Source organism: Python bivittatus, unplaced genomic scaffold, assembly GCF_059951505.1.
Source record: "Python bivittatus isolate LINGU-HERP-01145 unplaced genomic scaffold, Pbiv_v1 ctg000700_np1212, whole genome shotgun sequence".
NCBI lineage: Eukaryota > Metazoa > Chordata > Lepidosauria > Squamata > Pythonidae > Python > Python bivittatus.
In genome coordinates, this window is record NW_028277098.1 from 59,762,649 (window position 1) to 59,776,149 (window position 13,501).

Genomic DNA, 13,501 nt, shown 5'->3' on the forward strand with positions numbered 1-13,501 from the left:
TAAAGAGATGGGAGTACCAGACCACCTTACCTGTCTCCTGAGAAATCTGTATGCAGGCCAAGAAGCAACAGTTAGAACCAGTCACGGAACAACCGATTGGTTCAAAATAGGGAAAGGTGTACGACAAGGCTGTATACTGTCACCCTGCTTATTTAACCTATATGCAGAGTACATCATGAGAAATGCCAGGCTGGAAGAATCACAAGCCGGAATTAAGATTGCAGGGAGAATCATCAACAACCTCAGATATGCAGACGATACCACCCTAATGGCAGAAAGTGAAGAAGAACTAAAGAGCCTCTTGATGAGGGTGAAAGAGGAGAGTGCGAAAGCTGGTTTGAAACTCAACATTAAAAAAACTAAGATCATGGCATCTGGACCCATCAATTCCTGGCAAATAGAAGGGGTAGAAATGGAAGCAGTAACAGACTTCATTTATTTGGGCTCCAAGATCACCGCAGATGGAGACTGCAGCCATGAAATTAAAAGACGCTTGCTCCTTGGGAGGAAAGCTATGGCAAGCCTAGATAGCATATTAAAAAGCAGAGACGTCACCTTGCCGACAAAGATCCGCATAGTCAAAGCTATGGTTTTTCCAGTAGTAATGTATGGCTGTGAGAGCTGGACCATAAAGAAGGCGGAGCGCCGAAGAATTGATGCCTTTGAACTGTGGTGCTGGAGAAGACTCTTGAGAGTCCCCTGGACTGCTAGGAGGTCAAACCAGTCAATCTTAAAGGAAATCAACCCTGATTGCTCATTGGAAGGATCGATAATGAAGCTCAAGCTCAGATACTTTGGTCACCTAATGCGAAGAGAGGACTCTTTGGAAAAGACCCTGATGCTGGGAAAGATTGAAGGCAAAAGGAGAAGAGGACGGCAGAGGATGAGATGGTTAGATAGCATCACTGAAGCAATGAGCATGAAACTGAGCAAACTCAGGGAGGCAGTGAAGGAACGGAAGGCCTGGCGCAGTATGGTTCATGGGGTCACGGAGAGTCGGACACGACTTAACGACTAAACAACAACAAAACAAATTTAGAACAAATATTTAACTCCTTTAAAGGCACAATATCAACACCCAAAGGCCTGAGCCTTCAGTCTTTATTCCCTGCAGTTCATTGGCAGCCATAAAAGTCACAACATATTAAAGTTAGATATAGTTCATGGATCAGATTCAATTTTCTTATGTTAAAATTACTCATTTACTTACAGTACAGACAATTTTCTGCACATATTATGAATCAATTTGTCAAATCTTTTTGGGCTAATAGCCAATGAACAAGGCTAAAAATACTGAGAAACATTTCTAGGTACTTTAATGTTTTGATGTACAGACTTAAGCAATGACAGTTGCTTACCAATAAAAAACATATGTCATGAATAATTTGGGCAACATTTGTTTTGAATCAATGAATAATATTGATAATAATTTTTACTTCCATATAGTTTTAATGTTTTCCAATAGAAGAACATTAATAGATCAAATATAATTAATGGCTGCAGTGTTTGAGCATAAAATCAAAGCTTCAAATAAATATTTACTCTTTTAGCAGAACAATGCTTATTATACATAGACAAATAAAAGTTATTACAATCCAAAATCAGACTTACAAAATAACAGTCGCTACTTTGATCATATACAGATTCTGACTACCAACAGATTTAATTTTAATTTATGTGGGTGCATGTTGAATAAAAAGTTTCCATATAAAATCCTAATGAAGTTTACATGTTTATGACTTGTTTAGAGTAGAAAGATTGAATCTTTTCTTTCTTTCCAAATATATTTACCCTCTAGTTCTGTAAATTAAACAGCTTCTTATGTGCAAGGAAACAGAAAGCTCAGTTTGCATTTTAAAATCATACCAGAATATTTATATGGACAGGAATAAGAATCAGTTCCTGGAATATACTTTTTTCACAACTAAGTTGTTAGGTGTGTTAGAAAAGGAATTGATGTGATACTGCCAATGCTGGATTTAAGGTAATCTTTAGGGTAAACTATATGCTGAAGCTTGGCTCAACCATATGCTTAGCCATTCTATAAATATTGAAATGCCTGATTTTCTCCTCTACCCTCCAACAGGGAAGTAAAACTTTTTTTTTAAAATGATTACCCATACTACATTAGTTAACAGAACAAAAATACTTAAATAACTTTTAATGATATTACTACCTAGATTACATTAGGGTTAGAGAACAGATATATTTCAATGATCTTTAAGATGTACTACTAGATGTCATTGATGGCTACCATTCCCATTAGTAAAAACATACCCAAGGGGTCGAAGTGATAATTAGCAACTGTGTTTTTTAAAGGCTGTGGTTATCTCTGTACAAGGAAGGGAATTTCTAGTACTGAATATTAATATGTTCTTTTTCATTATTATTTAAGCCTCTTATTGAAACCCAAAGTCTGTTTTTCTGGCATAGAACAGCATAAAATCAGAATATACAAGCAGAGCAGAGTACATGGAGAGATTACTGTAAGGAGAGAGTTACGGAGACAGGTAATTATCATCAAGATCTGGACTAAATTAATTAGAAAAGAGGTTTTTTGTAGCTTTTTAATTTAGGAAGATCAAGATATTCATGTGGGAACTAACAAAAATGCTTTGCAGGAGCAAAATGCAAACTAAACAACAAATAATCCCTACCAGACATAAAAATACAATGAGGGGTATTTTACAGTCAACATCTTTAATAAATTTGAGAACCTGCACATCTATTCTTTGTACAGCTTTAGACATCATCTTAGACAAATGTTTTAAGTTGTAATAATTTGGCCAAAGTCTCATTCTTACTGAATTTGAATACATAGAATACACTTTCCTTCTTCTATGACACAGACTTTCAAAATCAGAGGGTATAAAATTTAAAGCCTTCAATTTCAGTACTAGTATCGTACCACTCAAATCTGATAAAAGTCTCACAGATTTATAGATGTTGTGGGAGACCAAGAACTTAAAATTAGGGGATTTTCTTGAGTCTGTTGATTCAACAAGACATATTACATTTTTTGGCCAAGTAAAACTTCAGGGAAATAACATCTGCAGAATTCATAATACGTAAAAATACAGGCATTCCCTAGCTTACATAAGCCATGACATGTAATTGTTATGCAAGGAAGAAGAAAAATGAAGGTTGTAGTTTTGTGCATGCACAAAAATCAGTTGCCCTTTTCATGGATGTATGCAATCTGATGCTCATGAAAATCAGCTTATACAAGGGTTCTTGGAACAGAATGCTTCCATAACCTATGGATTACTGGTAAATTTTTTCAATAGAAGTAATATTAAAATATTTAGAGCATCCAGATTCCATGCTTTCATTAACATAAAATTTAGCCTATGTTTAATAGTGCAGATATTGGTTTCCATGACTCTTAGATTCCCTGAATCTAAAACAAAGGCAAAGTAACTATGGCACACAATCCTGAGAGTCTGATATGAGACAGCATTTATCCTTCAACAAGAAGACATTTACAACAGAGACATACTGCTTTGATGGGTAACAACTGCCATCTGGAATATTGGGTTGGAACATACTATTCAACAAAGTGGTTGGTCGCTTGAAGGACATTTTCCAAAACCTTCCTCATCTGATACCTGCAACGGGTACCTGCTGCTGCTTGCGAATTTTATTGAAAAGTTCCATGTATTGAACTATTGTGTCAGCTGGACTGTAGATGCTGTCATGCTTATTACTGAACACAGAAGGGATTCCGGGGGCATGACTTCCCATAAAGCTCTGCATGAATTCCATTACGAGGTTCCAACAGTCAGTGGCTACCACGCATGGACAATATTCCACCTGACAACAACAAAGAAAGATTTAAATCATGGACCAAGCACCATTAGCGCCATAGCTAACAATTAGACAGAAAACTTGAGGGAAAAAAGAATATTCACACAGATGTTCTCAAGTTCTAGTTATATTTAAATTTGGGCATGTAGCATATTGCAATGGTATAATAGTATATTCCTAAAATAAATACAGGGCTTTCTGGCAAAGTTCAAAATATTGCAAATATGTATCTTATAAAATGACTCACAGCAAGTAAGTTTTTAAAATCGTCTACAGAACCATAATAAAAAGCATCAGTTCTTTCATAAACATCCATTCCTTGCAAGAGACCTATACTATCCAGTACCTCTCTACTAACATATCTTAAAATTTCTCCACACGTTTCCTATCTTATACTAAGTATTCTAACAAAAGACACAGGTTCATCTACTTGCTCTAGTGTTTTTTTACTAATTGTATAACTTAAAATTGTTCACTCCATTTTTCCTGTCAAACATAACTACTCTGGTCTTTGATACATTCAGATTCATACTCATGACATCATAGAATATATTTAATACTCACTACAAACCATTTAGTTTTCAAGTAACAACGTGGCACTGTTTGTAACCAAAAGAGCATACACATGACCCCAGTCAATATATCCCTATTAGCAGCAGCAGCAGCAGCAGCAGCAGCAGCATTCCTTATACATTTATCCATAAATACATGAAACAAGAGGATATAACACATATTTTACTTTCTGTGAATTATTCACAGCTATTCACTCAATAGTTTATGTAGACTGATTTACAATACTGACTTAGCAACCACATAGATAGATTTTCTCCAGGACAATCTCGCCCCAGTCTGGTCCTTCAGGTCGTCCAAAGTTGCACCCATCGCTGCTGTAATTGAATCTATCCACCTTGCTGCTGGTCATCCTCTTCTTTTTCCTTCCACCTTTCTCAGGATTATACTGTAGACTTCTCTAAACAGCTAGTCTTCACATAATGTGCCCAAGTATGATAATCTCTAAAACATCCCTGCCATCATTCCCTCACTTGGTTTCATCTGAAATCATTTTGTCACTTTTATTTTTAGTTCCATCCATTCTGGAGGCCCCCTTCATGGATCACTGCCTTGTCGTGGCGAAGGGGCTTGCGTAACTCAGTGAAGCCATGAGCTATACCGTGCAGGGCCACCCAAGACGGACAGGTCATGACAGAGAGTTCTGACAAAATGTGGTCCACTGGAGAAGGAAATGGCAACCCACTCCAGTATCCTTGCCAAGAAAACCCCATGGACAATGTTAAAAGGCTAAAAGATATGACGCCGGAAGATGAGCCCCTCAGGTCGGAAGGTGTCCAATATGCTACTGGGGAAGAGCGGAGGGCAATTCCAAGTAGCTCCAGAAAGAGTGAAGCGGCTGGGCCAAAGCCGAAAGGACGTTCAGCTGTGGATGTATCTGGAAGCGAAAAGAAGGTCCGATGCTGTAAAGAACAATATTGTATAGGTACCTGGAATGTAAGATCTATGAACCAAGGCAAGCTGGATGTGGTCAAACATGAGATGACAAGACTGAACATCGACATCTTGGGAATCAGCGAACTGAAATGGACGGGAATGGGTGAATTTAATTCGGGTGACCATTATATCTACTACTGTGGGCAAGAAACCCTTAGAAGAAATGGAGTTGCACTCATAGTCAGTAAGAGAGTGGGAAAGGCAGTAATGGGGTACAACCTCAAAAACGACAGAATGATCTCAGTGCGTATCCAAGGCAAACCATTCAGTATCACAGTCATCCAAGTCTATGCCCCAACCACTGATGCTGAAGAAGCTGAGGTTGACCGCTTCTATGAAGACCTACAACATCTTCTAGAACTAGCACCAAAAAAAGATGTCCTTTTCATCATAGGGGATTGGAATGCTAAAGTAGGAAGTCAAGGAGTAATCGGAATAACAGGCAAGTTTGGCCTTGGAGTACAAAATGAAGCAGGGCAAAGGCTAATAGAGTTCTGTCAAGAGAACAAGCTAGTCATAGCAAACACTCTTTTCCAACAACACAAGAGACGACTCTACACATGGACATCACCAGATGGTCAATACCGAAACCAGATTGATTATATACTTTGCAGCCAACCCTGATTGCTCATTGGAAGGATCGATAATGAAGCTCAAGCTCAGATACTTTGGTCACCTAATGCGAAGAGAGATCTCTTTGGAGAAGACCCTGATGCTGGGAAAGATTGAAGGCAAAAGGAGAAGAGGACGGCAGAGGATGAGATGGTTAGATAGCATCACTGAAGCAATGAGCATGAAACTGAGCAAACTCAGGGAGGCAGTGAAGGACAGGAAGGCCTGGCGCAATATGGTTCATGGGGTCACGAAGAGTCGGACACGACTTAACGACTAAACAACAACAATTCTGGAGGCTCCTCCTTTAACCTTCTTCCCCACATCCAAAACAATGCTTTTATTTCTATCAAAATTTCTCTTTGTTTTCTCTGCTTTTTAAGATCTTAACTGTTTCTTGCTCTTTGACCACATTCTTTGTAGTTATTTTTCTATCTAGACACATTATACAATATCTTTCCATCATCCCTTTTTTTCCAGCAACCATATATATATACATTTTTGCATCCATAGCCTTCATTCCACTATGCATTCTTTTTCATGCTTTCTATTAGCATAGCTCTGCTCTCTTCTTGTGGTACTCAGTAACATTCTTTTCACTCTGTTTGAAGAAGCTTCTACATCTTCTATCCTTCCATATAGTTTCCATTCATGCTGTGGAAAAATTAACTTTTTCATACAGGACTTGTACCTATTCTTCCTGCAGTCATTCTACTTTCAGTCAGTTCTCTCACTTTTTCCTCTACTTCGATGTCCTTCTTTTCCCAAGATCCACTCTTGATGCTACCAAAGAATGGTTTGTCCCATATTCAGAATCTCTTATCATCTTTGTATCCTTCAATAATTATTTCAATCTTTCACTATACACAATTAAATTGATCATGTTTTTTTAATCCATTTCTTTTCTTTGCAGATGCATAAATATACTTAAATCATGTATTTGAAACAAAGCTTTTTCTAAGCAGATACTTATTAAACAAGTTCATTCATTCTTGGGTATCTAAATGGCCCAATATTTTTTTCTGTACTCTTTCATCTCGTTTTTCTACCCATCCAGTCAAGTCACCCAGTGAAATAAATTTTCCCTTGGATCCCATTCATTTGGAATGTTGCAATTTTTCCTCAAAATTCATCCATTATTCATTCCCCTGGTTTTTCCATTATTACTATTCAACTATCACCAACCTATGGATTTCTATTTTCATATGCACCCAGAACTATCTAGATGACAGAAAAATCATAATTTTTGACATATATTTTAGCTCCACCCCTATTATTTATTCACTGACTTAAGTCACCTGAATCCTAGACTCTAGGCAGCTTTCATTACAATTAAACATACACCTTCACTTCCATACGTGTATTCATCTATTCTACTCCACAAGATCAGATCAACTTCACTCACATTTATAACATCCTTTCACTTTCTCTTAGCCTGGTCAACTTTCTTAATCTGGTGATGACTTTTGCCAATACATGGTTTTATATAACACTTTATAGTAAATTAGGTTAGTAAATAAGTTACCAGCCATAGCCATATCCATGCTACATTAAGCATTCCCTGCTAATACTAAGGCACACTTGGTCAGTTTTGAACATTTTGGCCAGTTTGCCATAAGGCTACCAAAGTCCAGTTTTACCCCAAGCTTGTTTATGCTGTTCTAGTCAAGCTAGGATCCCTAATCTAGAGATTATCATGTAAACCAACATACTGTTGGCCACCTCCCACCAATTAGGCTACACATGCAGCCTGTTGACACATTCAGGATATGACCTCAAATAAAAAACCTCTATTATTATTCTAGATATTAATCAAATGTTGGATTTAACAACCCTCTGAGAAAAAATTAAAAGCTCAACGTTTCCAGTCCAGGCTGGAGATTGTTAATTTTATATTTATTTATTTCAGGTCACCCTTACCTCAACAGATATTCCACGAGCGCTGGGCCCCATGGTGACTGTGCCAACCTTCACCAAAAAATCACAGTATTGGTACCGAGTGCCTCGGCTCTCTATTTTGTTCCCTTTGGCGTTTTGAAAGAAGCCTTTCAATTTCACCATAAGGATGTCGAAGTTGGCATCTGCTATAAGGCATGGGCCATTTTCAAAGAGAGCAAAACAGCTGAGGGGATATTCGGAATTGTGCATCACGTACATCAGTTTGGCAGCCTGTCCTGAAACAAGAACAGCATGATTTTCACTTCAAGAAGACTATTTCATCTTAGAAACCTGAAAATATGTAATATCTGTTACATCTTTGTCCCTCTTTCAAAGCACTTCATTTTATTACAGAATCATTATGTTATTCATTCTCCATAGAAATTGTGCTGGTTGCTGAATGGCTTATGTAAGTAAAATGTAATAACATTATTCAGCTAAAAGAAGCACTATCCTGACATAGAGGAACATTTGCCCATTCTATTGTAGAATCTTCAAGTAGCAATTGACTTACTTTACTCAATTCAGAAAACTCTTGCTTATTTGACTCACTTCAGTGCTGTTTTGCATGGAACTGAAGTCTTCTTGACACTGATAATTCTAATGGTTTTGCCTACTTTAAGGTGCCTGAAAATGGAAACTGACAGGGATTGTCCTTGCATAGTAACCATAATAAATACCTGCAGGGCTTAAAAATACAACACAGGAAAGGAAGATATGTTAACAAAACATGGAAGAGACTTCATGCAATAAGACTTTACTTCCAGATGATAGGATTTCAGCCTTATATGTAAGAGATGTATCTTTCAAACAAGCATAGAACTTGCTTCCAGCTGACTTGAAAAAAAATGGATTTTCTATGCTGTGAACTTTTAGGTTAGGCCTAAGTAAAGCTAACTTTCAGGAGTAGCAGCAGCACATTCTGTGGCCAGCCACATAAGTGAATGTTCAAATAGAATATTTGGTCCTGTCATATGACTTTCCTTCCAGCCAGCACCCAGAACCAGCTAAAATACTATCTGCCTATCCATTCTAGCACAGACCATGAAAACACTCCCTAAATAGGTGTTTTTAAGATTTCAGTGTTTTCAATATTACAAAAATTAGGTTATTTATTCCTCTATCTCAGTTTGCTCTACTGAACACCTGGAAGGCAACCTTTAAATCAAAATTGTACCAAAAAGGAAAGCACATTTGTTTACATAAATAACAGGATGAAAAAACATAAGTAGTTCTGAAAAGCACTAAAAATATAGCATTCTAGTTATAAGGGGACAGTTAGGTCACTGAGTTCAATCCCTGCTCTGCCCAGAAATCCAAATTAAAGCATTCCCAACAAAAGCTTATTTAGATTCTTCTTCAACGCTTTTAGAGAAGAAGAGCTGGTAATTGATTCCACTGTTATTCTTAGCATTTGGAAGTTTTTCCTAATATTCAAAGAGAATTTGACTTTTTGAAACTTAAGATCATTTCATTTTCTGTACTCTAACATGATCATGGCCTTCTTCTCTGAGGCATTTTTCCAGATAGCTGAAGAGTGGTATTACACTCCCTCCTCAGTCACTGTTTCTCAAGGGATATTTAATCAGTTCCCTTAATCTCTCCTCACAGGACTTAGTTTCCAGCCCATTAACCTCACTGCTCTTCTTTAGGAAGGATTCTGCCGAACAAAAACATGTGTGAAGTATAGTGGCCATAACTGGATAAGCAAGACAAGGTGAAGTCTGTTGATCTATGTAAAATAGGATGGAACTCTTCTGTCCTGTCATTTGGAAACTACACTTCTATTGATGCAGCCTAAAACTGAGATTGACTTTTTTCAGCCATATCTTGCCATTGTTTGTGATCAACTACAATTCCAAGATATATAGCAAATAATTCCTTTCCAGCAACCAAGTAAGAAAGCTTGATAGGGACTGGGTGCATTTGAGCAGACAAGCATGTTTTTGTGCTCTAGAAATGTGCAGCATTGCTGTAAGATACCAAGATTGCTGTTAAACTATTAGCTTTTCCTATCCCCTAAGAGCTAATAGTATGCCATCTTCATATGACTGAGGTAAGACAAAAAACTAAAACACAGAAACTTTAATACTTCATTAAAGTATCCAAATTAATAGAACAGCCCACAGGACAGCATTGTGTCATGATAAAATATGCACACTGAGGCTCTAGATTTCCAACATGCTTCCTTATAATCTCATTAGTTCATGATCAGTGCATGAAGACAAGATTAATTATTATATTTATGTCCAAAAGTTACTATTTGCATAATGGTTTGATTGGATGGTCAGGACATATAAACTGTCACCTTACTCCTTATCCAATTGAGCAAACTACATATCAAACAAAGTTAACACCATGACAATGGATTTGATAAAAGTTACTATACAGAAAACGCTGGATACAGAGTTATTTCCTAAAATGCATCTAAATGCTGACATTTTCCAATTAGAGAATGAAAATGTACTAGAAGGATCTGAACAGACCAATTTTTGTAGACAAAGAAGCTCACCTTGACTGCCCATTGTGGAGGCTGCAGTATGGTAGGTTTCACAATCTACACAAAATGTTCCTTGCTTTTCTGCTCCGAGTAGCTCCAGTTTTCTTGTTAAGATTTCAACTGTTTGCTGAACACTTTTTCCCTCTGCTACTGGCATCTGAGAAACACTAGCACAAAAAAATAGGACGTTTTAACTATAAAAAACACACACCTCAAAATCAGATCTCTGCCTCTAAGAAACCTAAATTTTAATACTATGGAAGATAACACACAAAGAGACAAGGAAATAAGAAAAGTGTGAGAAATGGAGCACCCATACTCAGGTCCTCTTTAATTCTATATAAGTGTGCTAAGTATAACATGGAGGAAGGGAAATTCTTCAACATTCAGACTCTCCTTTCTGCAAGTTAACTTTTCTCCTTATAAAAAGTTGTGTGTGAAAAAAGAAAGTGACCACACTTCAAAATTTCTTAAATTAATATCCCATCCTTGCATCAGACAACAAGACTGCCTGTATATTGCAATAGCACATTCACTAAGCATTGTCTGGCACTAACTATAGGCAAGATATTCTATGTCCAACAACAGACAAATCAGGATAATCCTATTTTGCCTGTGAGCAGCCATTTTTGCTTGTATTCCAGCAGTGACTAGCCAATTACATTTTCTGGTTTCACACTGTATTAAAAAGCCACAGTGACCCAAATGTGATCAGAGCCACTGCTATGCTTTTTGTGTCCCCCCCTTTCTTCATCAGTGGGAGAGTGAATTGAAGAAGAGGAAGAGGACATATGGTGGCTAGAGAGACCTCATTATGAAATCACTTCAACCCCCCACTTTAGATTAACTTCCCATCCAGCTCCTGACAATATGAGGAACCAAAATTAAAGTACAAGGTAAGCCATAACTTGACCTGTGATTCCTTCAGATAGCACATTACAACTCAGAGCAAACTGACAGAGACTGCATATGACTGTAGTCTTTGTCTCCCTACTTTAAGCTATTAATATTTTACTCTATTAAACATAAATGACATCTAAAGCATAGCCTCATATTCATGGAGTCTGTCATTGCCCAAATCCTTTTCTAAAAAAAATAAAGATAATTATGTTTGGTGCTAAACAAAACTGAAAACCACGAAGCCTACAATCTCACAGACATTTACAAGCAATTTACTAATAAATTATTACACAAAGTCACGTTTGGACCTGACAACATTAAACAGGCTCCTTCCCAAGGTATATTATGAGTTTCATGGTTTCACTTTCGAGCAACATCCTATATTAAAATTAAAATTAGATACATTTATTTTTTCCTGTTGCTATTTTAGATTCAGATAGCTTAGTAAAAATATATTAAGCAAATGTTTAGTACATAAGACTTATTTCTCTCTGTAACTGGAGTAACTTCAAGGAGTGGTTCAGTTCAAATATAGTATAAAACTTCGATTTGATAGAATAAGCTCAGATGCAGGTTCGTGATTCTATTTACAGATGTACTGTAAATGCTCATGGGGAAAAAACCGAACACTCAGGAAATCCATCACCACCACAATGAACACGTTTTTTAAGGCTGGCTCAGGACGCCTGACTGAATGAATTCACAGCAGTGCTGTAGCACTACTGTAGCAACTCAAAAGGCCACGGGTGAACCGTTGCTGCAAATAATCAGCCGCCGCCGCCAAAAGCATGGCACAACAGCCGCACACAAGGGAACGCGCGGCTCTCGGCGATTTTTCCCCCCACGTCAGCTGCGTCTCTTCTCCGGCCTCGCGACCTACGACAACTTGGCGCTCTCCGGACGTGTTGGGCAACGATCCCCACCTTCTCCTTTAATTAGGCGGGCTGAGGATAATGGGAGTTGTAGTCCAGCGCATCTCGCCAGGCGGCTGCGTTATAAGCACCTCCTTGACGGCAAGCGGATAAAGAAATCAGCTTTCCCCCCACCCACCGCACGGAAAGCCTCTTAAAAGCGTCTGCAGCTACTCAGGCCATGCTACGGCCTCTCCTGCTACCTGCGGTGGCAGCGTTTAGACACAAACATGCGACAGTTCCAGATCCTCTTTCTTCTGTTAAGGCGCCAACCTTGTTCTGACGCATCCTCTGGCCCTACCGCACCGGGAGCGCTCAAGCCAAAGCGTTACACTACAGTATCAGCTTCGACCCCTCCAAACGTCCTACCAAGTGACGCCCATGCTTGCAACGGCCTCCACGTGCGACCGGGTCAGCTCCTGCAGCAAGAACGCCCGCGACTCGGGCTCGCTTCCTCTTGGATCGCGAGCGCGCAGCAACTGTTGCCGGGAGCGGCGCGCACCAGCCTCCCGACCAGACCAGCGCAGCACCTCGCCTTCCCCGCGCTCGCCTCCCGCAGAAGAAACCAAAGCGGAAGTGGCGTAAGCGAACCACCACGTAGCGACCCGGGACGGTCCTGTTTCGAACCGTTCTCGTGGCGTTCGAAGCAATTTCTCCTACCGAAGAAGCCCCGTCCGCTCTTTGTGCGTGTTTACGCAGAATTAATCCCACTTAGCTCCACAAGAAGCGCACCCCAGTAAGGCTGCAAGGGTTGTCGCATAAAGAGGAGAGCTCGCTTGCGTCTGCGGTAATAGCGCACTGCACCAGTTTGCCTCCAGATGTGTGGCGTGCGCCCGTTGTTTTTAGTGGAGGTGAGGGGAATGCACATTTTAAAGCAGGCGAAGAGGATTTGTTGCTCCCCGGGGGTTGTTGAACTACAACTCCCGTCATCCCTCAGTTTGGTCGTTTCAGGTTGGGCTATTGGGAGTTGTATTTCAGACTATTCAGAGACCGGTAGATTCCCACATCGGCTTTAATGTGCGGATTAAGCTGTCTTTCGCTTACCTTTCTGCGTCGCAAAGTATTATTTCGGTTATTTTAACTATATCTCGGGCAATTTCGATTACAGTAGTGCAATCTTAAGGATCGCGCAAAAGACAACCTAGGCTATTTGCGTCTTTGATGAAGCGAGCACGGCCGTACTGGAGGCGTAGAAAGGGCTTTGTTACCGGCTCTCGTCAAGTGGACTGTTTCAAATATAAACTTATAATTTTAGATTGATTCGGAAGGCTACTTTCTGTTTTCAGTGGCGGCGGGAATTATCAAGAGTTTTGGACTGATCGCGTAT

The 13,501-nt window shown here is 39.1% G+C and overlaps 1 protein-coding gene across 5 annotated transcripts; it reads right to left on the reverse strand.

The window, feature by feature from the left end:
- Positions 1-1,429: 1,429 nt before the first annotated feature.
- Positions 1,430-13,359, reverse strand: MED20 (mediator complex subunit 20). 5 transcript variants are annotated; one of them, XM_088154245.1, is made up of 4 exons: positions 13,219-13,359; positions 10,376-10,530; positions 7,846-8,099; positions 1,430-3,813 (listed from the first exon to the last, which is right to left on the reverse strand). In XM_088154245.1, the coding sequence occupies exons 2-4, from the start codon at positions 10,518-10,520 to the stop codon at positions 3,598-3,600; spliced, it is 615 nt and encodes a 204-aa protein (XP_088010371.1). In that variant the 5' UTR covers positions 10,521-10,530; positions 13,219-13,359; the 3' UTR covers positions 1,430-3,597. The 5 variants fall into 5 exon arrangements, with proteins under 5 accessions (XP_088010371.1, XP_025021304.1, XP_007426451.1 ...); XM_025165536.2 differs by lacking the exon at positions 13,219-13,359 and adding an exon at positions 12,448-13,021; XM_007426389.4 differs by lacking the exon at positions 13,219-13,359 and adding an exon at positions 12,544-13,018.
- Positions 13,360-13,501: the final 142 nt, after the last annotated feature.